The 25,814-nt window shown below is 32.8% G+C and overlaps 2 protein-coding genes across 5 annotated transcripts in view; one reads left to right on the forward strand and one right to left on the reverse strand.

Moving 5' to 3' along the window:
• The window catches only part of LOC129906805 (uncharacterized protein DDB_G0288805), a 298,594-nt gene that overhangs the window by 107,546 nt on the left and 165,234 nt on the right, over nt 1-25,814 (forward strand). The gene's annotated exons all lie outside the window — the stretch shown is intronic.
• On the reverse strand, nt 179-11,640 carry LOC129906807 (uncharacterized). 2 transcript variants are annotated; one of them, XM_055982731.1, is made up of 9 exons: nt 11,483-11,640; nt 5,089-5,369; nt 4,756-5,025; nt 4,554-4,690; nt 4,312-4,488; nt 4,051-4,197; nt 1,215-1,355; nt 993-1,115; nt 179-938 (listed from the first exon to the last, which is right to left on the reverse strand). In XM_055982731.1, exons 2-9 carry the CDS (start codon nt 5,296-5,298, stop codon nt 836-838), a joined length of 1,308 nt encoding a protein of 435 aa, XP_055838706.1. In that variant the 5' UTR covers nt 5,299-5,369; nt 11,483-11,640; the 3' UTR covers nt 179-835. The 2 variants fall into 2 exon arrangements, with proteins under 2 accessions (XP_055838706.1, XP_055838705.1); XM_055982730.1 differs by lacking the exon at nt 11,483-11,640 and having other exon boundaries at nt 5,089-5,434.

Here is a 25,814-nt window from a genome sequence, read left to right on the forward strand (position 1 = left end):
CTTTTAATTAGACCAGAACTTGAGATCAACAAAGAAAACAAATTCCGTTTGGTCAATATTTACACGTCCATTATCAAAAGCAACAAATTTAACCAAAATTAAATACATATATGTCCCTGCGTCTATATCGGAAATGTCAGAAGGACAAGGATAAATTTAAAATATTACAAAACAATAATTGTTATACAGAAAATTATAAAATAACTATTTTATTGATACAAATTATAATTTTGGAAATTAATAGAAAACATTGATAATTTTTTTGTGTCTGGATAAACAATCATAAGGTAATCTTGTTCATGATTACAAAATAAAACAAACTATAAATACTGCTTATATACAAATTAAAGCAAAATTTTCGTTATACAAATAATTTTTAAAATTATAAAACTTATAACAAAATGTTTACAGATCAAACAAAAATTAATTAACTTGTGTCACATACACTTGATAAGGTACATCATTTTGAACTGTTGTTTTCATTTTTTTTTTACATTTTTCTACAACTTTTGCCAGTGATTACTAACTTTTGGCAAAATAATATTCAACTGGGATAGGAGTGACTTTCCCATGTACAAGTTTACACATACATTACTTGTTGTATTGACTTTTCAAATGTACGGAGGACAATAAAGTTCTCAGAATTAAAAACAAAAAACTTGATTTTTTTTTAAACACCAACTGCACCAAAACATAAATTGAACTTTTTCGAAAAAAAAAACAAGACTAAAAAAGTTTGAAAACGCTTGAAAATTTGCCAAATAGAAAAAATTCACACTGATAACTCTAGGATGATAAATGAGTTTGTATGTTTGAACATGTGCACAACATGTCCTTAGTAAACAATGAGTAAATTTTCTTCATTGAATCCTGCCGAATGGCCAGCATTGCGAACAATAAAACAAGAACCATCAAAGTGCATTCGTTTTTCGCCACGTCTAAGAAAAAAAAAATTTTCAGTTTGCATGAAATAAATTTCAAAAGAATCTTACCTCACAAAAAGATGTGAAGTCTTTCCCAACGATGCCGTACAATGAATGGCTGGAGTAGTCAAAGTTGCTGATCCATTAGTGGGACTTGTACGAATAAGGCACTTGTTATGGGTTCGGGTCAATCTGTTAAAAAATGGTGGAATGTGTAAAAAGCAAGTGAGTGAGTGAAAGATGAATGAATAATGAAATGAATTGGCTGTGAAAAATATGCCAGTAACATACTTTACTAAGCCATCAGCGGCTTGTGATATGCGAAATCCATTAATTTCGTACGTCTCAGTACCGTCCTCCGAACAGGATATAATTGAATTTTGGACGACAGCAGCAGCCTCTTGCACACAAGCTGGACCATGACGGGAGTCACTGTTTGGTTAAAATGGGAAAAATCAAAATGTTAATTTCCTTTTCATTTAAAAATCTTTTTATGTACTGACACATTTATGTAAACATAAAAAAAGCTAAATTTAATAAAGTCGTTCTGGTAGTTAAGATTATCATCAAATTAAAAAAAAAATCTTTATTTTTATTCGAAAACCAATACATAAAATACAAACATTTTATACTTCTCTCCCAGAACTGGGGGAGCGATGAAAATTTAGCTAAATTAATGTAAGTAATCTGACAGGTAGTGAACACTTTCACAAAAAATTAAAAAAAAATTAAAAAAAAATCATTTTTGTATCAATCGATTTTTCGCAAATTTCCTTATACACTTTTTTCGTTTATCTAACCGTTAAGTCCAAAGTTTGGGAAAATTATTAAAAATTAAATTATATTATTATTAAATTAAAAATTCGTTTTTTTCCTTAATTTTGTAACAAATTAAAAAATTATAATAATCAAAAAGATCTTTTATACTTTTTTTCATTGGAAAGATATATTCGAAGTCAAAGTTAAAAAAATTTATAAAAGCATTTTTTACTTTTTCAAATTTTTTTAATGCACTGAAAAGTCATTATTATCAAATTAGTAACGGCTTAAACGTTCAACAAAAAAATTTGCTAAAATGTCTGCAATGGGTGTTTTTTTATCTGGGAGTCCAGTGCTACAGAAAGACAGGATGCGTTTAATTAAGTGGTTACTCCAAAGTCTAAAAACGACTAAAAAACGCATTTCCGAACCCTCTGCCGGGGGTTTGGCCCCACTTAAAATGTCTGCCGTTGGTATATTCGTTATCAGTGAGTTTGTGGCGTTGGTTATCTATACATTTTAAGCGGTTACCCCACTAAATCGATTTTCAGAAAAATTATAGTTTTGATGCGCTTTTTATCGACAACAAAGTCGAAAATTTTGTAGAAGTTCTTGAAACTTAAAAAACAAGTCAGAAAAATTTTCTAATCGATAACACTGAATAAAAATAAAATGCACGACTGCGTCGCACGTCCTTGCTCTTAGAATTCAAATTAGTAAAATTTTTAAGACTTTGGGCGAGTTCATAAATGCAGGACTGCAGCAGTTTTGCAAAATAGAACTTGCATTTATTCAGCCAAGGACTGTCTATTGAAAAATGTATCGAACCTATTAGAACTATTTGTCTTTGTTTCTAAGAACGAGTCAAAATTCACTCGTTCAATTATAATTATCAATTTTTTTTTTGCAGCACTGCTCTGCAGTCCTTCATTTATGAACTCGCCCTTTTTAATACAAAATTTAAAAAAAATACATAAAATTCGTTCTTCAGATGAAAAAAACAACATAATAAATCAAATTGAGCTCCAAAACAAGTATGCAGTTTTACTTCTTTTATATCTAAAGATGCATTTTTACAAAAAAAAATTTCAAAATCGTTTTTTAAAAAACTAATTTCTTATAAATACACAATTTAAAAAAAAAATTATAATAAAAATGAAATGTTATTTTTTAGAAATTATTTAGAACGTTTGGGAGAAAAATCAGATTAAAAAAAAAAACGGTTCTATGGGAGGTGCCATTAATAATGATTTCTAAAAAAAATGTTCATTTGAAGATAGATCTTTTCTAAAAAAAAATACTTGAACTTTTCGACCCAAATCGTAGGAGCCGTTTTTGTGAAAATTAAAGTTTTCAAAAATTTGTATAAGACAGGTGTATACCATTGTTTTTGATTTAAACAAAATTAATTCCAAAAACCCCTCTGTACAAGATCTGAAAACTGCTGCATACCATGTATGAAGCAGATGGGCCCATCCGTTGAGGTTGTAGCTTCTTATACAGACTGACAGACAACTGGTAGAATGACACACAGACAAACGGACTTTCGAGACCAACTTTTTTTTAGCATTCCCTATCATCTTTTTAATTGAACTATCATCGTAATGCCATGTTTGATTGACATCTCAACTTTTTTTTGCGAATGCATAACATGATATAATAGTACCTAAATATATCCAAAGTAAAAAGGTAAACTTTCTAATGTTACTACATTTATGAACTCGGGGAAACACATTTCATTCGATAATTTAAATAACATAATTCAATAACATTTAATCAACAATAAAGATTTCTATTCCACAATCTGCCTAATTTATGAATTGGTTATTAACTGGTATTTTACGAAATTTGTAAAGGCTGAAATACCTAAGTTTGTTTGTAAGAGATAACTTATAATTCCTATAAATCCCTTATAATATTGAATTTCCAATAAAAGCTTTAGCCAACCTTTATAATAAAAATATATTGTCTATATAACCTTTAAGGTAAATCCAATAATGCTACAAGTTATTATCGATAATTCCATCATCATCGATTGCTAAATATATAAAAAAAAAAAATAATAATAATATAGAAGAAGAAATAAGAAACATAATGCGTTTGAGCACTATTAGGGCTTCCCATAACTAAAAGTAGCTATTCAATCCAATAATACCATCTAACATTCCAATCAGTTTTATTTTATAATTGGAAAAATATATATAATAATAATTCTCTTCCATTTCATTCGCCCGAAGAGTATCTATGGTATTAAGGTCATTGCATTTAATCGATAGTTCAACTTTTGAATGAAACTTTTACTTAATCCAAAATATAAAAAAAAATTGTAAAGGATACAAAAAGAGGAAAGGCAGAAAAAAAAACTTACTTGTAAAACACGAAAATCGTATAATCCTTGGACATATCGATAAAGCTGTCCGTAGTCGTCCTTGTGCCAGCAGTATCAACTAAGTAAGTCAGAGCGCAGTTTTCACTTGTAAAACTAACTCCTTTGTACCACATTTTTGCATAACGCCTGCAAAATGGATACAAAATGCAATGTTACATCGTTAAACCAAAAAACCCTTTCACTCTGATTGTACTCTATGAAAAAGCTAAAAACAAGTTATCTAAAAAACTAACTACTCACACATAATTGTTGCTTTTCATGCCATCGTAGGTAACTATCTCAACTCGAGATCCATTCTGGTGGACTCTGCCATTCGGATGGACCATTGCCGAGACGCTTCCATTGCTTGAAAGTGCCAAAGCAACCATGCTACGGGTATTGAAAACACGAACAGCCTTGTCAAGTGTCATATCGATGCTGTTATAAGAAAAAGAGAGAGGATATATAACATTCAATGGGATAATTTGTGTCTCATAACCTACCACACTCCGTCCCTCAAACGAATTTGAATGGTTCCATTTGGTAATGCTATCGGTCCGGTAGCATATGAGTTCTCATAATCTCGATTGCTGATGCGGCCAGAGAATGTCGGCATGGATGGGGACAAACTGCCAGCTTGCTAAACGATACGAATGTATTTGGCAAAAGATTCAACACAACACAAACTAGTTAAATGGCACAAACCATTATGACAATGGGACGCATATCGTTGGAAGCGGTGGTGGCACTCTTTATGCCAGCCGAAGAGCCATACACTGCTGAAGGGCTGTAGCGAGCTGATAAGCTTCGCATCATTCTAGCTGCCGGGCTATCATTGTAGGTTGTCGCCGATTGACGATGATGATAAAACTGCCCGCTATTAAAGTGTTCCTTTGGGGCATTTTGTGTTCTGTGTTGTGTCGAAGTTGCCGCCGCCGCCGACACAAAAGGAGGAGCACTAACATTAAATTTTGTCTAAAAAAATTAAAAAAAAAGTTTTTCAAATTTAAACTTTTGAATTTTATCTCTTCTACTCACCACGGGAGGATTTGCTGTAAAAACCGACCTCTGTCGAACACCAGGTGGAGATCTCAGAATATTGTTGATTTTCTCATTGTTCCAATTGCAACGACTGAGAAAATTATCGGCATCGTGGACGACACTATTCGAAACAGAAGGAAGATGATCATATTTTTCTGCATTCGAGTTGATGACGACGTTGGAGGATTCGGGTTCGGTTGATTGCATGGTTTGGGAATTTATTGTGGATGGAATACGGGGACTTGGATATGATTTTTTTTTTTAATTTCGGCTGAAAACTATTGAAGAGGTTGGTTGGAGTGTAGGGCAGCTGATTTAATTTTCAAGTGAGAGAAAATTTTCTTTGTTCAAAAAATATATTTTAATTCTGTAAGCAAGGGTGACTTGATTTTTTTTTTTTTTGATTATTTTTTTTTCGGTAAGAGTGTAAAGTGGATTCTTATTTTAAGTGGAAAGGGATAAAATAGAGAAGTTTTCAATCATATTGATATAAAAATATTATAAAAAATATATGAATGGGCTCGATAGGAGGCAAAAAAAGAAAATTTGTTTTTCTGTCGTGAAGATAATCTTATACACAGCTAAAGGTCGTTTTTTGTGAAATAAGGGATTTTATCTCGAGTCGATATTAGCTGTGTTCCTTTGGAGACATTTATATTCTGCTCAGTAATTAAAGTTGCTTTCAACTACTATTTCTCTTTTTAAAACGCAGTTTAAAACAGCTGTAAAAACTAAGCAGCAGATAAATGTTCCCAAAGGAACGCAGATATTATGAATCAATTTCAACTTGATATCTGATGTACATAATGTATCTTATGTATTAGTTTTTTAAATGATAAAATTAATACTATTTTTCCTTTTTTTTCTTTTCAGGTAAGTTATCATAATTAAGAAAAACTCCTTTGGAATTTTAAAAGTAGTAAGTCATTTTTCAAACATTTATAGTACTAAAATAGTACATAAAAAATAAAAAAAAAATTGTTACACTTAATGAAACTTGGCAAAAAGTTTGCTTTTGGGATAAGAACCAAGTACAAAAAAAAGTCTATAAAAAAAAGTTGGGTGGAAGGGTGTTTTTTCGTGGACAAGAGGGAGGGGTGAAGGTCAAAAATATACTGAAAAAAATTGTTAGTCGAATATTATCACATGACACATGTTTTCAAGGTATTTTTTGATGCTGATTCGAATGACATAAAAATAAAGTCAATACGATTGCTCTAAGAAAAGTTATTGCCGATTAAAAACAAGGTTGCTTGTTTTTTGACTTCAACAAGTAAAATATAACCAAAAGGTTTTAGATAAAGCATCGACAAAGGATTCATAAATTTCTTAAAATTATTTTTCGTTGAAGTATGTTTTTTTTTATGGGTTAAGTTGTGTGTGAGGAAGGTATCATAACAGCTGACTTAAATTTTATTAATTTTTAAAACTTTGTGTAAATGTTTTGGTTGGTATAAGAATTAAGAATCTATAAAGTGTACAAAATTATCTTGAGTGTTTTTTTTTTTTAGAAATGATGAAATTCGGAATTAGTACCACAAAAACTAGGAAAAAATTGTTACACCAATGAAATTTGGTAATAATGTTTCATATATAACGGAAACCAAGAACCCAAACAGTCTATACAAAAATTTTAGGTTAAAGGGTGTTTTTTTTTTTGGAAATAGGGAAAAATCCGTGATAAGTCCGATAAAATCAGTGGTATAAATGGTACCCTTACGAAATTCATTAAATATGTTCTCTTTCAAATGGGAATTACGAATAATGTAAGCCTATAAATTTTTTTTTATGTGAAAGGGTGTTTTTTTTTAGAAGTAAAGAAAATATGTGTATATTTGAAAAAGTGTGTAATATTAGAGTAATATTAGTGGTACCCTATTGAAATTTAGCAATTATGTTACTTTTAAGATAAGAAACAAGAATCTAAAGTGCCTATAAAAATATAATGGTTAAAAGGGTCTATTTTTGAGTGAAAACAAAAAAGATGGGTCACCATAATGAAATTTGGTAAAAACATTGATTTTGGGATAGAAAGCAAGAATAAAGAGTTTTCATAAAAAAAATTTTGGTGAAAGGGTGTTTTTTTCGAAGAGACAGTAAAATCTGCAATTGGTCCCAAAAAGCCAATGATTCGCGTAAAACGTGTAAGAACTTATCTTTAAATGTTTAATTTATCATCATAACCATAAATAAAATGAATCGGAAGGATTAGTCCTTCGCAATCGTCGTCGTACGAAGTTTGTTTCATCGAGAATTTGTAGTATTGTTAACCGTTTTCTATGCTTTTGGGTATTTCTTTTTAGCGTAAGGCCTGGTACGCTGCTCGCGCTAAATTTTAACCGAGATAAAATTCAAATACAAGTTATCGATAATTTGTATGGGATCCATTTTAGCTGAGATAAAATTTTTCGATAATTTGTATGGGAGCTAAAATTTAGCGCGAGCAGCGTACCAGGCTTAAGTCAGAAAATTGCAAAGATTTTTGAAATTTTTTTCATTTTTATATGCAAATTGCGCTATTGGATTTAGTGTTTCTCTCTATAAATCAGAAATATCTATGAAAAATTAATGTAGTTAAGGCTTTTCCGAGATTTAGAATGAATATGGCTTATTCGTTACGGGTCTATTTAATAATTGTAAAAGGGCATACAAGCTGCGTATTGACGAGTAGACTCTGAGGAATTATGTAAGTACTTACTTTTTAATTTCAAAATAATTTTTGGGCTTCAACCAGAATTTATATAGACTAACTGTCATTGTCCTTTTAGGATTACAATTCGAAAAGTTATATTCAAGTTTTCAAGTTAAAAAGTAAGATCATGCCTTTTTAGATTAATAAAGGAACAAAATACAAATTATCAAAGAGTGTACAAAATGACGGGACACTCTAGTGTGCAGGCCCCCAATACTTATTAAACACACTGGACAGTGCAATTGCTTTTAACAAAATACATCAGTGCAGTGCAAGTTCTCCTCAGTGTAGGGTAGAGTTGCCTAATTCCGGCCCTCTCCAGTACCCGGCCACCTTTCAGAAAAATTCTTATAACTAGTGATTTCGTAGGATTTATTCCAAATTTTTGCTCTTATTCTGTTCTTTTAAATGTCTCTAATAAAATTACAATAATTCTTATTATTCTTGTTATTCAGTATTCTTAGAAAAAATAAGTTTTTGTGAAGTGATCCAATCGGCTATGATTTTGTTTTAATTTAACTGCCGAAACCTCCTATCGTAATAAGTGTTTTGTGGAAACAATTTCAGAGCTAATGCTTTGAAATGTTGTTTTTCTCATTAAATATATATTATTCTTCAAATAAAATAGGTTTTAAATAGGAAAAAGATGTGAATTTTGGTAATTTTAAGGGGGGCCGGAGATAGAACACACAAAAAAGCTTTGAAATTCAAGAGTTTCCTGTATTCGGCCCCCTTTTATTGATAAAAGTTTTAAAAAAATGGGGAAAAATAAATACATTTTTAAATCATTTGATGTTATAACTTATTAACAATCAAAATTGTTTCGAAGTTCTTAAAACACAAAAATTTAAATAAAAAACATTCAATTTATTTAAGCATGACCTTATAAAGTCAGTGGCCGGAAATGGGACACTTGATGGCTGAATATAGGAAACAAAGGCCGGATTTAGGAGAATCGGACTTTTTTATACAAAAACTATAATATTTTTGGGAACTACCTATTATTAACTATTTTTTTAGCCATACCGAAAAATTATTAAATAAAGTACATTTTATTTCAAGAATTATTCGAAAATGTTGATATTTGCCGTTCCTGTGCTATATTTTATGAGACAGAATCCTTAAGGGGGCGCAACTCTACCCTATTAGACCGAGAGCTAATAGGGTTTTCGGATTTTTTCCCAGACCCCACCTTTAAGGGCGTCTGGCAGAGGGAAGGCTGAAAAATATTTGGCTTAAACTTATATTTTCTAAACCAGGAATAGACATAGAATTTTAATTTGTTACCATCATACGGTTATACCCAACAGAAAATAAGCTATTATGTTTTTTATTAGAAAAATGCATTTCAAAATGCTTCAAAGCGGTCTGGCGCACAATGGGCCCAAAGGACCATTTGCGTCTCAAAAATGGTTTTTATGAAATTTTAATTTTTGGTAATTTCTTTACGGAAATGAATCAAGGGAAAGTCAATCTATATGTTTTCATTGAAAATTGATTTTTAAAATGAGTTCCTCTATTACAAAATTGTATCTGAAGTCTCCACTTGAAAATACTTTGTTTGCAAATTCAATCTTTGTTTGAGTAACAAAATAAAGCAAATCTTCACGATACGTTTTCAAAACTATATTTGAATAAATTATATAAGTGTTGTATATGTCTGCTATTTATATTGCTGAAAATACAAATTTTTTAAAATATATTTTTAATTAATATTATTTTTTTCAGACAATAAGCTTTTATATGCAGTTTTTTAATTTCGAATTGAGTTTTAAATGTTTCCGCTGTCTTCCGCTGTCTACTTTTTTTCACAATTTTGTTCTTTGGTTTATGTACTAAAAGATACAAAAAGAATTGGCTGCTTTTATCTGCGATTTAAAGCTGCCAGACTTTTGAATTCGTTATTAAAACGCATAAGGCTATAAAACTGCATACTCACATTTTGGTTATACCTCCACTCCCAAAATTTGCTGTGGGCTCTTAGACTTAGTATATGCACCCGAAATTGAAGATATTTGTATTTTGAACAATGCTGTCATTGTACTATTAGAAAAAGTCTAAGGTAGCAGAAAAATGTTAGAATTTAATATTGTAATTGTTGAAAAAAATTTCATCTATGGAAAAAGTTACATAGAGATTTTATTTCCTGATTTTAATTTTACTCGAAGATTTTCAAAAGAGCCGTTTAAAGTATTTCATTAAGAAGGATTTTCGTGAAAATTGACAACCAGTTTTTTTTTGTGATTTCTTTTTTTGCACTTTTCTTAAAAGCGTAGTTTTTCGACTATTTCACTTTGCCTTACAAACGACTTTATTTAAAATGAGTATAATCAATATTTTTTTTATAATTTTTCAATAAAACATCTTTAATTTCAAAAATAACGTAACACAAACAAACTACATTGAAATGTATTTTTTCTTTATTTTATACTCATAAAAATAATTAAGTAATTTTAAGACACGAAAAGAAGGCCTTTATAAAATTAAGAAAACAGTTTTAACTTATTTTGCAAAATTTGAGAAAATAATCTTTTAAGATACAAAAGTTACAGATTTTTGAGACGTTCCAGCCTAGTCAAAATCGTATTTTTTAGCTTTGGATAAACGTTTAATACTTAAATAAAAATATTAGCTAAAAAAACAGTGTGTCAAATAATTTATTAAACATTTTAGGTAATATATTCCTAATTTGAGTTAATTATTTTCAGACTCGAAGAAATGACAGATTTTTGGAACGCCATAGTCGAGCCAAAATTGAACTTTTTGAACTTTGCCTAGCTTTTCAAAGCTCAAAAATAATTTGCATTAAAAAAAAACTACGCTCAATGATTTCTGATACTTAAAGATTATATGTTCGAAATTTGGTTTAATTATTTTAGGAGACAAAAAAGTTACAGATATTTTTAAATACCCAAATCAAGCGAAAATCGTACTTTTTGAACTTTGACTAATTTTTAAAAGCTTAAAAACAATTTTAATTTCAAGAAAAAGTAAGTTGAATGATTCGTTATATATCAAAGGCATTATATTCCAAATTTGAAGCAATTATCACAAAAGACAACAAAGTTACAGATTTTTGAGACGCCTAAGGCCATATGGGCCCACTGTGTGGCGGGGCGAAAGCTAAAAAAAACTTCTGGTACCCACATTTTTTAAATCAGGGGATTTTTTATGATTTTTTGGTGTAGGTATCATTTATTGGGGTAATACCTAGAAAAACGCCAAAAGTTGATTTTTGACTGCACTTTGGATGCGTCTGGCAGAGGGAAGGCTGAAAAATAGCTGGCTAAAAATTATATTTTCTAGACCTGGAATAGACATAGAATATTAATTTGTTACCATCATACGGTTATGCCTAACAGAAAATAAGTAATTAGGTTTTTTATTAGAAAAATGCACTTAAAAATGCTTTAAAGCGGTCTGGCAAGGGAAAGCTGAAAAAGATCACTGCCAGACTTGTTCCGTTGACATACTGTGGTGCATATCTAGATAAGTGCACACTCGAATTTCGGTTATATCAAAACTGCCAAAATATGCTGCCGGCTCTTAGACTATATCTATTGAACAAATTGATTTAAATCTTATTTGATATTTTAATAGAAAGCGATAACATGAGTTTTTTTTTATAAAATTATGGAAAGCTTGAACAAAATCACTACGTTTTATAATTTGTATTAATTAAACAAGGTAACTACTTACCTAATATTTATGATCGTATCGTATTTAGGCATTCAATACATTTTTAAAATAGTATTCGTCATTGAAGTTGTTGAGAGCCAACAAGGTATACTTTTTTAACCATTTTCATTGTTTGTTTTGTTGTTGACATTTTTGTTTACAGTTGATAAGTTATAGTTCTATGGGAAAAAGGGTATTTTATTATTTTTTTAATAAATTGTTGAAACTATTTACCTTTTGAGATTTTGCTATAGAATTTAAAACAAAGCTTGAACTATTCAGAAAGAATTATTCAACACAGTAGAAAAAGTACATAACAGAAACTAAAATCAAGTCAGTAATTAATGCATTACTTAAAAGATTTATTATGCAAGTTTATTTATTTAATTTTAATTTATAAAAAATAATTCTGCCAAAATCAAACTATACTTTGTTTTGTGTACTTGTTTACAAATTGAAAAATAACTGTATATTTTTTTGCCAGAATGTTGGCAACAATTTTAAGAAAAAAATAAGAATAAAAATGTGTTTAGAAAATGTTGCGAATACTATTAAGGTGAAAACACAATTATATTTTAAGGCAGTAAGCACATTAGGCGCGTCTCAATTCAATGCTATTTCCTTTCAAGCAAACGAGTCCGACCACGGTCCGAATCGGCTCCGACGTGAGTCCGACCTCGACTACGAAACGGGTCCCACAGCGGCTTAAATTAGTATGGAAATTATAATTACCGCGTTTTGTCTTTCTATGCTGTTTTGGGAACTTTTGGACGCGTTTCAAACGTTTTGGACGCTTTTTGGACGCGTTTCAGACGAGTTTTGGAAGCGTTTTCGACGCATTTTGGACGCGTTTAAGACGAGTTTTGGACGCGTTTCAGACGCGTTTTGAACCCGTTTTGGACGCGTTTCGGACGCGTTTTTGACGCGTTTTAGACGCGTTTTAGACGCGTTTCAGACGCGTTTTGGACGCGTTTCGGACGCGTTTCGGACGCGTTGCGTTTTGGACGCGTTTTTGACGCGTTTTAGAAGCGTTTTAGACGCGTTTTAGACGCGTTTTGGACGCGTTTTGGACTCGTTTTGGACGCGTTTCGGACGCGTTTCAGACACGTTTTGGACGCGTTTTAGACGCGTTTCAGAGGCGTTTTGGACGCGTTTCGGACGCGTTTCAGACGCGTTTTGGACGCGTTTTGGACGCGTTTCAAACGCGTTTTGGACGCGTTTTAGACGCGTTTTAGACGCGTTTCAGACGCGTTTTGGATGCGTTTCGGACGCGTTTCGGACGCGTTTCAGACGCGTTTTGGACGCGTTTTTGACGCGTTTTAGACGCGTTTCAGGCGCGTTTTGGACGCGTTTCGGACGCGTTTTATACGCGTTTTGGACGCGTTTCGGACGCGTTTCGGACGCGTTTCAGACGCGTTTTGGACGCGTTTTTGACGCGTTTTTGACGCATTTTTGACGCGTTTTAGACGCGTTTTAGACGCGTTTCAGACGCGTTTTGGACGCGTTTTGGACTCGTTTTGGACGCGTTTTAGACGCGTTTCGGACGCGTTTTAGACGCGTTTTAGACGCGTTTCAGACGCGTTTCAGACGCGTTTTGGACGCGTTTTGGACTCGTTTTGGACGCGTTTCGGACGCGTTGCAGACACGTTTTGGACGCGTTTTGGACGCGTTTCAGACGCGTTTTTAACGCGTTTCGGACGCGTTTCAGACGCGTTTTTGACGCGTTTTGGACGCGTTTTGGACGCGTTTTGGACTCGTTTTGGACTCGTTTTGGACGCGTTTCGGACGCGTTTCAGACACGTTTTGGACGCGTTTTGGACGCATTTTGGACGCGTTTCAGACGCGTTTTTAACGCGTTTCGGACGCGTTTTTGACGCGTTTTGGACGCGTTTTGGACGCGTTTCAGACGCGCTTTGGACGCGTTTTAGACGCGTTTAAGACGCATTTCAGACGCGTTTTGGACGCGTTTGGGACGCGTTTCAGACGCGTTTTGGACGCGTTTTTGACGCGTTTTGGACGCGTTTTTGACGCGTTTTGGACGCGTTTTTGACGCGTTTTGGACGCGTTTTTGACGCGTTTTTGACGCGTTTCGGACGCGTTTCAGACGCGTTTTGGACGCGTTTCAGACGCGTTTCGGACGCGTTTCAGACGCGTTTTGGACGCGTTTTTGACGCGTTTCAGACGCATTTCGGACGCGTTTTGGACGCGTTTTAGACGCGTTTCAGACGCGTTTCGGACGCGTTTTAGACGCGTTTTGGACGCGTTTCGGACGCGTTTCGGACGCGTTTCAGACGCGTTTTGGACGCGTTTTTGACGCATTTTTGACGCGTTTTAGACGCGTTTTGGACGCGTTTTGGACTCGTTTTGGACGCGTTTTAGACGCGTTTCGGACGCGTTTTAGACGCGTTTTAGACGCGTTTTAGACGCGTTTCAGACGCGTTTTGGACGCGTTTTGGACTCGTTTTGGACGCGTTTCGGACGCGTTTCAGACACGTTTTGGACGCGTTTTGGACGCGTTTTGGACGCGTTTCAGACGCGTTTTTAACGCGTTTCGGACGCGTTTCAGACGCGTTTTTGACGCGTTTTGGACGCGTTTTGGACGCGTTTTGGACTCGTTTTGGACTCGTTTTGGACGCGTTTCGGACGCGTTTCAGACACGTTTTGGACGCGTTTTGGACGCGTTTTGGACGCGTTTCAGACGCGTTTTTAACGCGTTTCGGACGCGTTTTTGACGCGTTTTGGACGCGTTTTGGACGCGTTTCAGACGCGCTTTGGACGCGTTTTAGACGCGTTTAAGACGCATTTCAGACGCGTTTTGGACGCGTTTTTGACGCGTTTTGGACGCGTTTTTGACGCGTTTTGGACGCGTTTTTGACACGTTTTAGACGCGTTTCAGACGCGTTTCAGACGCGTTTTTAGACGCGTTTCAGACGCGTTTTGGACGCGTTTCGGACGCCTTTCAGACGCGTTTCAGGCGCGTTTTGGACGCGTTTCAGACGCGTTTTGGACGCGTTTTAGACGCGTTTCAGACGCGTTTTGGACGCGTTTTTGACGCGTTTCAGACGCGTTTTGGACGCGTTTAAGACGCGTTTAGGACGCGTTTCAGACGCGTTTTGGACGCGTTTTGGACGCGTTTCAGACGCGTTTTGGACGCGTTTTAGACGCGTTTTGGACGCGTTTCAGACGCGTTTTGGACGCGTTTCAGACGCGTTTCGGACGCGTTTTTGACGCGTTTTAGACGCGTTTTAGACGCGTTTTGGACGCGTTTTTGACGTGTTTTGGACGCGTTTTGGACGCGTTTCAGACGCGTTTTGGACCCGTTTTGGACGCGTTTCAGACGCGTTTTGGACGCGTTTTGGACGCGTTTTGGACGCGTTTCAGACGCGTTTTGGACGCGTTTTGGACGCGTTTCAGACGCGTTTTGGACGCGTTTTAGACGCGTTTTGGACGCGTTTCAGACGCGTTTTGGACGCGTTTTGGACGCGTTTTGGACGCGTTTTGGACGCGTTTCAGACGCGTTTTTGACGCGTTTTAGACGCGTTTCAGGCGCGTTTTGGACGCGTTTCGGACGCGTTTCAGACGCGTTTTGGACGCGTTTTGGACGCGTTTTGGACGCGTTTCAGACGCGTTTTTGACGCGTTTTAGACGCGTTTCAGGCGCGTTTTGGACGCGTTTCGGACGCGTTTTGGACGCGTTCCAGACGCGTTTTGGAAGCGTTTCGGACGCGTTTTTGACGCGTTTTAGACGCGTTTTAGACACGTTTTAGACGCGTTTCAGACGCGTTTTGGACGCGTTTCGGACGCGTTTCAGACGCGTTTTGGACGCGTTTTTGGTGCGTTTTAGACGCGTTTTAGACACGTTTTAGACGCGTTTCAGACGCGTTTTGGACGCGTTTCGGACGCGTTTCAGACGCGTTTTGGACGCGTTTTTGACGCGTTTTAGACGCGTTTCGGACGCATTTTAGACGCGTTTTGGACGCGTTTCAGACACGTTTTGGACCTGTTTTGGAAGCGTTTCAGACGCGTGTTGGACGCGTTTCAGACGCGTTTCAGACGCGTTTTTAGACGCGTTTTGGACGCGTTTCGGACGCGTTTTGGACGCGTTTCGGACGCGTTTTTGACGCGTTTCAGACGCGTTTTGGACCCGTTTTGGACGCGTTTCAGACGCGTTTTGGACGCGTTTCAGACGCGTTTTGGACGCGTTTTTGACGCGTTTTAGACGCGTTTTAGACGCTTTTCAGACGCTTTTCAGACGCGTTCTGGACGCGTTTTGGACGCGTTTCAGACGCGTTTTGGACTCGTTTCGGACTCGTTTGTGACGTGTTCCAGACGCGTTTTGGACGCGTTTCAGACGTATTTATGAAATCAAGCAAAATTTTTGAAAACAAATCTTCAATTAAGTTTAAAAAATCAAAACGACAAAAAAGGCAATTTTTAGTGTATTTAATTATATTAATTGACAAATTAAATCAATGTAAAATTGACAAATCCTAATAAAATTTGATTAAATCAATCATCATCGACGCTTTTATCATATTGTAATGTTTTTTTTCGGGTTCACAATAAAACTTATTTTGTTTATTTATTTTCCACTTTTACTGTCCGTTCAAATAAGAACACACTTTATTTCAACTCAATTTACTTTTATTATTCGCTTAAACAAACACACTTTATTTACTACTAACAATTTCCAACACTTTATTTCACTTTGTACTGTACTCTTTCACTTTCAAGATTAAACTGTGTCCGGTCGGTGTCTACGCTGCCCTTTTATACCGGAATTTCGAAATTCGAGAATGTCTTCGAAGGTTCTCGTCTTTGCTTCTCGAAACTTCCTTTCCAAGAGGGGGCGCTTCATATTTCCAGTCCAGTGGGATATTTTGGGATATTCAGCAGACGAGGGAATTTCTTATGGATGTGTTCAGAGGGTAGTTTCCTAATTTATTAAAGGTGCGTTCACATTTCTACCTTTGCAATAGTAGGTAGTGTGTTCAGACATTTATCTTAAAAGTAGTTCAGTAATTCATCGTTACAATATATACGAATTATTTTATATGTTTTGTCCATTGATGCTATAATAATTATATTAATTTGTCTATAATTAGATTGGAACTTAATTATAATAAAAACTAATGGTTTTTGACAAGCTGTGTTGTCACAAACAAAAGAAATTCATATCAAATGGAGATCGATAATGACAGATTGCTATAGTTTTAGTTAACTTTAATTTAAAGAAGGTAGACTTCCAACTAACAATTTTGCTTCTATAAAGCTTTATAGATGCTACCGTTGCTTCTATAAAGCTTTATATAAGCAAAATTGCTTGTAGGGGAGCGCTGTAGAACGATGCTGTCTAAAGTGATTCTGACATTCAAATTAAAATTAAATTTTTGATTTTCTCATCAAAAATCAATATTTCCATGGACCTTAATTATAGGTATTAAAGGTCGAAATCTTATTTTATACTCTTTTATCTAAAATTTTCGTAACGTAGGATATATTTTTTAATTATGCTTAAAATCTTATAACCTTAGATATTAAGTAATGATATACAGCAAATTTTATATCCAGGAATATATAAGTAAAGGAAGGTTATAACTATAGCAAAAGACTACACGAAAATAGAAGAAAATGACATTGATAGCAATGCCACACATAATAGAAAAACATCTGTTACATAATTATGCCTCAGCTTCCTTTAAGGTTGCTGCTTTTGCATTGGAATAGTAGTTTATCAAAGTAATTGCTTTTATGGTTAAAGGTATAAACGATTATGGGGTTTGTAGCAATAACACATACTAGTATATGGCAACACATCCACACACAAACCATTCAAGGTTAACGGTGTGTTTTTCCAAAGCCTGGTTTCCTCTCTGGCACATAAACTTTGTTACCCTTGCATATAATAGTTGTAATAGAGAGAGTGCAGATGTGGTTTTCTACTTTATTGGTTTTTGAGAAACGAGAGTTTTATAATTTATGAAGTTTTATAGGATTAAACAAGAGGGATCTATGTTTCAATAATGTAGAAATGAAGACCTATTACAAAAAAAGAGAAAGCTCGATGTACTGCCAGTGTTTGTGTTATTTTTGTTTATATATATATTTTTTTTAATTGTAAATCCTAGTACACAGATTGAGATAAATTTAAGCTCCCAAACAAAATTCTCTCAAAAACTAAGATCAGTTAAAATTTATTCAAGAACTTCAGAGTTTACGTATTCATTGAATTGTAATGAATAAAAGAAGTTCCAATCAGCGAACAACTTGAAATTTGTCTTGAGTGTCCATAACACGACTATAGTTCTGTTCAACGAGGAAATAGTTAGATGAGATCAGGAGAAGACAGAATAGTTTGGTGAGAAACGTCAGAACAGAAAATAACAACTAATAAATTTGACAGTTCTCACGAATCTGCTTCTGATTCAAAAATAAGATAAAAAATGCAACATGCCACTTGTCCTATTGGCCCATTTGCAAAGTCACTATTTCACCATATCGCTATGTCAGCATGTCATCATGTCGTTGTGTTGCCATGTCGCTATGTCACTATAGTATTCTGTGGTAGCCTTATAGAAGCAAATACTACTTTCTGTTCTTAACGAGAATATTTACCGGAGTCTTACATTGTACTTTTATAGGGTTCAAAAGGAGTGAAAAAATGTGGCATTTTTTTATTCTTACAGAATCTTATAGGAGTTTTTCAGATGTGAAATTAAGCATTACGAGAAGCTTCTCAGAATCATTATAGGAGCGAAACATAACACTGGCCAACAATTTTCAACTTTTTTAAATTTTCCAGAAAAATTTATATCAAATTTTATAGAGTTTAGTTCAGTAAGCTCAAAAATAATACTGGTTTCTTTCTAGCAGCAGGCTCTAGTTTATGAAATATTTAATTTTTCATATTTGGGGAAATATTCATACTAATTTTTAACTTTTTCTTATTTTGAGCGTTTATTAAAATTTTCTAGAAAAATTTATATTAAACTCAATGTATTTGGGGTCAGTAAACCTAAAACTCACATTCATTTTTTTCTAGGAGCTCTATTTTTTTTTTTTTAATATTCTAGTTTTTCCACATTTTGGGGGTAATTTCGAACTTATTTTAAAGTTATGCTTATTTTAACTGTTTGTTAACATTTTCCTGAACCTAATGCGTTTGGATTCAATAAGCCTAAAAATCTCACTGGTTGCTTTCTAGAAGCTCTATTTTTTTAGATACCTATTTTAATTTTTCACATTTTTGGGGTACTTTCATACCTTTTATACATAAAATATAATCAAAATCAAACAAAAACAAACTCTACTTTGTTTTATTCTCAAATCAAGAACCAATTAATGATCCATAATAATATTACCAACTAGAGTTTATTACTTTTTACCTTCCTCGGGCGCCATCTGCTCACTGTTGTCCAAACAAAAATTATTTCAATTCAATGAAATAATAATAAAAAATCACTTTCATTTATTTTATTCAACTGAGTTTATGTAGAGCTGTCCATCACCTCTGTTGTTATAGGAACAAACTGTCAGTTTGCCTGATTCCATGGAACGAATTTTTCATAAATCCATTCGCATAGTGAATTGGAAAACAAATACGTTTTTTTTTTTCAGAAACAAGACCCATAAGCAAACTCGGAATTGATCTATTTAAATGAATTGCAATTAATATAACCACATACTGGATAACAATGATGCAGTGAGTTCAATTCTGATTCCTTTCACAAGAAATAAATCAAATTGTTTTGTTGTTTCCAAATGCAATCAAGGTTAAATAAAAAAAAGTCCTAAGGTCAGTACCTACTATACAATACGTTATTTCCGCTAAAGGGGTTATATAGTAACGTAAACTTTAAGCCTATAAAAGCACCCTCTGCAGGATTTAAATTTAAAAAAAAAACCCTCTAGCGACTAAATAGAGAAACACAAAATCGATTGTATAAATGCCCTCCGGTGATGGTGCAATTATTTTTCGATTTAGCTCGATTCAATTAATTGTTATTCAATGGCTGAAACTAACGAGGGAATTATATTGAACGTTTTTGTTGCTGTTAGTCCTTCATCCTTACTTCGTCCTTTTCTCATCTTTATACCAACGCTTTTGTTTCAATTTAACGAAATCAAGTGTGTTTGAATAGAATTTTTCTCTCTCCTGTGGTTTTAGTTTAGTTTAGATGGATGCGGATCCTTTGAAAAACAGTCTTTCTCTTTTTTCTCTTTCTCTATCCCTTTCATTTGAATGAATATGAAAAAAAAACTCTCATCACTTTCATATTTCATTTGACTGACTTTGAAGTTTATTTGGCGGGAAAATATGTTGGTACTTTAACGCAAAATTGGATTTTAATTTTGTTTCGTTCAGTTTTTTTTTTGTTTTACTTTACTTTTTATCTCTCTCAACTCAATTACTCAATGGATTGTAAAGGAAAATCAAGCGAATGGAATTGTGTGGGATAGTTAATTTAATTTAGGTTTGTTTCAGTGAGATGCAGACAGCGGAGAAATATTCACATCTCACACATAACTAAGTGAAAAACTTGATTATGTCAACTTTGTTCACGCATCATAATTTGCATACTCTCTCTCACTCTGTGTTTCGTTGAGCTGCCACTTATTTTTTTCGTCAAAAATGTTCAAACGATCTCCTCTTATTTAATCACATTTCACAGATTTGTTGAACAGCAAACAAAAAACCAAAGATTTTCTTTTGAAATCGTAAAAAAAAATAAAATTTTATTTTGATTTCCCCAGACTCGAAGAGGCAGGACTTTTTCAATTTCCTTATAAGTGGCAGCTCAGATAGGGAATCTTAAATTTGCTAACACCGACGACAGCGACAACGACGAACGATGACACATGAAAATTAAATTTTATTTTATTCCAACAAAATGTGTTCATTTTCTCACCACACTGTGACAATGAGTGTGGGCAGATTTATATGTGAAATACGCCTCAGGATGAGCTTTGATTTTATTTAACGAAGGTATTTTTTGGCGAGAAATCTGTTAATTTTTTTTGGAATTTTCAGATTGTGGAATAGGAATTTATTTGGGGCATAATTTCAGGCATTTGAGAGAAAAATTTTATTTGCAATGATATTTAAAATTATTCAAATTCGTGTGGTGGATTGTGGTTAAATTGAAGTGAGTGTGTTGAAAATACTTGTGTGTGTAGATTTTGCAAAATTCAATACTAAATTCCTCCGCAACAATAAAAGCGCGTGCAGAAATTTTCGAAAATGTGCGGTTTACATGCATTTGCATAAAATAATTTCGTAGTATTTGGAAGGTAAAATTGAATTTGATTTTCGTTTTAAATTTGACCAGCGAATTGCTACAAAACCTATCATTATTATATGAGGTCAAATAAAAAGTTCACATTATACGCATATGGATTTTGACATGAGGTCATTTTCTGATACACGTGTTTCTATTTCAATAACAGATCCTTATTGGATTAACGAGAAGGTTACGTCAATGGATTAGAACGAATGAAATGCTATTTGATTTATTTCAATAGAGAATATAGCTTAGTTATAATAGAAATAAGAATTTAAATTTATTTTTAGCGGGGACTCTGGTATCCTATAGGTATTGTTTATAAACAAGTTATAGTCAATATAATAATTCACATTAAAAAATCTTCATAATGTATGTCAACTTCAGGGATTGAAAAGTGTGCCTTCATGGAGTGAAAAGTAGGGGAGAGGTGCGGACAGTGAGACACCCTTTTTTTAAATTGCTATATCTTAGAATGTTTTTATGATAATTTAACGAAACTTTGAAGTCAGTTTAAGACATATTTTATCCTAATGTTGCAAAAAACTTGTAGTTAAAGAATGAATGAGAGCATCACATTGGACTAAAATGTAAAAAAAGTCAAAACGTCTCACTGTTTGCAAAGGGTGCGATCAGTGAGACATTCTTAGGTGAAAAAAAAATTAACGAAAACGTCAAATAATTAGGTAATTGACAAGTATATAATTAATTAATTTATGTTACTTTAAACCATTTTTTTTTCAAAAAATGTAAGAAAAAGCCCAAAAAAAACGAAAGAAAAAATACTACGAAATCATATTGAAGTCATGCTAAAATAATAGATTTTTTTTTTAAATCTTATGTCTCACTGTTTGCTTTTTTAAAAATCTATGTCTCACTGTTTGCTTTTTAATAATGTCTCACTGTTTACTTTTTGTCATTTTTTGGAAAAATATAAAATTACAAAAAACGAGAAGGAATTCTAATTACATGATATTTTTTTATGAAAGAACATATAAATATAATACATATGTAAAAAAAGTTCTGTCCACTAACCATATTTTTTTGTGTTATACACTCTTTTTATAACACTCCAAAAACTACTTTCACCTGATTTTGTGTGATATTTTACAGTGTAGGAAAATGGACAGCTTTAATTTAGTCGGGACAAAATTAAAAGACGCAGACGGGGAAATAAACATTTTGACCCAAACTAGCGTTACTGTGCTTATTTTCAGGAAAGAGAAAAATGGATTGTCTCACTGTTTGCACTGTCTCACTGTCCGCACCTTTCCCCTACTCATTAAAAAGTCTTTATAATGTATTAGAACTTCAGGGAGTGAAAAGTGTGCTTTCATGGACTAAAAAGTACTCATTAAAAAGTCTTCATAATGTATTAGAACTTCTTGGAGTTAAAAGTGTGCCTTCATGCTTCATGGAATAAAAAGTACTCATTAAAAAGTCTTCATAATGTATCAGAACTTCTTGGAGTTAAAAGTGTGCCTTCATGCTTCATGGAATAAAAAGTACTCATTAAAAAGTCTTCATAATGTATTAGAACTTCAAGGAGTGAAAAGTGTGCCTTCATGGACTGAAAAGTACTCATTAAAAAGTCTACATAATGTATGAGAACTTCAGGGAGTGAAAAGTGTTCCTTCATGGAGTAATAAGTACTCATTAAAAACTCTTCATAATGTATGAGAACTTCAGGGAGTGAAAAGTATGCCTTCATGGAGTAATAAGTACTCATTAAAAACTCTTCATAATGTATGAGAACTTCAGGGAGTGAAAAGTATGCCTTCATGGAGTAATAAGTACTCATTTAAAAGTCTTCATAATATATGACAACTTCAGGGAGTGAAAAATGTGCCTTCATGGACTAAAAAGTACTCATTAAAAAGTCTTCATAATGTATTAGAACTTCTTGGAGTTAAAAGTGTGCCTTCATGCTTCATGGAATAAAAAGTACTCATTAAAAATTCTTCATAATGTATCAGAACTTCTTGGAGTTAAAAGTGTGCCTTCATGCTTCATGGAATAAAAAGTACTCATTAAAAAGTCTTCATAATGTATTAGAACTTCAAGGAGTGAAAAGTGTGCCTTCATGGACTGAAAAGTACTCATTTAAAAGTCTACAAAATGTATGAGAACTTCAGGGAGTGAAAAGTGTTCCTTCATGGAGTACAAAGTACTCATTAAAAAGTCTTCATAATGTACGAAAACTTAAGTGAGTTAAAAGTGTGCCTTCATGGAGTAAAAGTAGGTACTCATTAAAAAGTCTTCATAATGTATGAGAACTTCAGGGAGTGAAAAGTATGCCTTCATGGAGTAATAAGTACTCATTAAAAAGTCTTCATAATGTATGAGAACTTCAGTGTTTTATTGATATTAGCGTCCTTTCATTTTATAGATCATTAACAACAAATTTTGTGATATAATATAAATCAGTTGTAAAATAGAATGTAAAAAGCTAATTCCACTGTACTGTGTATTTGTATTGTGAGTATTTCACAGTGGATTGATAACACTGGTAAACAAAATTGCACCAAAAAATCGATTATTGAGTTCTTATAACGGAAATATCTCGAAAACGCGAGCTGATACAAAATTTTTGACTACCGATTCGAGTCCAGCACTCAAAAAACTTTCGGAAAAGTTCATCAAACTTATTAAAACAAAAATCTTGTTGCCCAATGTAATCCTTATAACTTCTATACTGACATGTTTGTATCAATTCTCGTATTAGATTCTGTAAAAGAACTGTTTAAAAGTTAAAACAAAATTATTTAAATCGATGTTCATTATTCAGAATTTAATTTTCAAATTCCAAGACTTGAAAAAATTATAATTTTCAATGAAACCAACCTTAATGAAATCATCCGCAGGTGCGGTTGGTTTTTTTTTTTATATAAATTCATGTATTTGAATTGAGGTTAAAACTGACGGAAATAATTACTTGGTAACCAATATTTTCACTGATAATTGCCTTTTCGTGTTTCCATATCTACTTTTCAGTTTAATATATGTTATTATAGGTACCAACAACTCCAATGCAAAGGTAGAGGATCCTTTGTATGTGAGTTGTTGGTAGAATTTATATATCAAGAAATCAGGATTCCATGAAATACAGGAAAAAGAGAGAGTATTTAATTAAAGTAAAGTTGTGGTTTGTAGGTATTGTCTTCTTGGATTTTTACAGGTTAATTAATTAAATCAAAGGTTAAACATTTATTTAATGAAAAACCACAGTTAAAAAAAGCATGTAGCGTTCACAAGGGAAATGTTAATTAATATTGATTTTTTTGCAGTTCAATTGACTTCAAAAAGATTGGTTGGATTTATTCATGTTGAAAATTGCGTGGTAGCTGAAAATGTTAAAGGTATAAACAAAATGTAAAATTAAGAAGAAATGATGCAAACGGAAAGCTTAAAATACGTTTATCCAGCTCATTTTTCCAAAAGAGACAACAAAATTATTATATTTCCTTTAGCAAAATAAGTCTTTATAGAAGAGTTTGGGGTATTGGAGTTTTAAAACGAAGCAGAATACAAATTTGCTAAATTTTCAAAAAAAGTGTCAATAATGCAAAATCTGAACACGCCTAAAGGCAATGGTTGCCAGCTGTGTTGAATAAAAGAGAAGTTTGAATGAATATTATAAATAAAACAAAGAAAGAAACTAATTTATTTTTACCTTAAAGAGCATTGAAAGACTAATAAAATAAATTGCCTTTTACTGCCTTTACTTAATTGACGCCTTTGGCTCTAACTATATAACTAACACTTTCATGGTCAATATTAATATTTAAAACTAGTGCCCTTGGCAAGTAAAGTGGTATACTGTACTGTGAAATTAAATCTTAAATTAGGTACTACTGATTTTTAATAAATCATATATTACATAGTCAAATTATTATTCAGTAACGAATAATTTTTGATAAATTAAATTGCATTATAGGATTTATAACAGATGTTGTCAATTTAATTTATCGTTTATAAGAAATTCATCCAATCAATCAATAAATCCTATATAAAATTAAAGAAAAAAACAAAATAAATAAAATCCACAGATTTATTTTGTATAAAAAAAAACATTAATGCTAATTTAGTGTCTAGTCGTCCCAAAGTCTGGCGGGGTTTTCTTTATGAATCATAAAATATTCTTCTTATTTTTTCTTTCTTATACATATTTGTTTTTTTTTTTTTTTTTTTGTGTTATTGAGGGATTTAGTTTTATTTTGTGTTCTATTGACCGGATTTGTCGTCATTTCTTAAAATATCCAATATTTGTACGAAAGAATTCATATTGAATTCGTAGAGGGAATTAGATAATATAATACTATTTTTTTTTTAATTTAGATACACATGTAATATGTATTGTATATGTGTGAATGTGTATTAGGGTGTGTCAAAGTGCGTCAAACTATGGAATTTTCAAATTTAATAGCTTTTAAAAGTTGCATTTTCATTTTAATAAATATCTTTGGCTAGCTAAAAATATCGGAAGAAATCGAAGAAATTTGGATTATTAGAGATTTTTGAAATATATGTTTTTTTTGGATATACAAAAAATCATTTCTGATGAAAAACTTTTAAGCTTATATTTGTTCAAATTGAACACTTAATGAAGAAGATGCGAAATAATAAGCGGAGGAAAAAAAAAATCATTTTTTCATATAAAATCTTTTTTTTTTCATACAAAAGTGACACCACCCTAATGTGTATGTTGTATGTGTATAAGAATAAATTTTTTTTTATTTAATTTATCCCTTAAGAGAAAAAAATTAATGAATCAGAAGATAAATACTTGGCTCGGTGATTTATTTTAATGAGAAAATAAAATGTTGAAAAGTGAATAAAACAGATTTAATATGAAAACACATTATGCTTTATATTTTTATAGTTAAAACAAGAGCAATTTAAAAATTAAAAACAAAATCTTTCACTATTTTATTTGTAGCGTTTAGAGCTTTATTAGTTTGGGTTAGAAAATGAAGAAAGAAAGAAAAAGAATTGATCCTTTTCTTTTTTTTTTTTAACTGTTATACAAAGCATAATACACTAGTTATATAGTGTTTTCTCACTTCTGTCACA

Source organism: Episyrphus balteatus, chromosome 1 (assembly GCF_945859705.1).
Source record: "Episyrphus balteatus chromosome 1, idEpiBalt1.1, whole genome shotgun sequence".
Classification (NCBI taxonomy): Eukaryota; Metazoa; Arthropoda; class Insecta; order Diptera; family Syrphidae; genus Episyrphus; species Episyrphus balteatus.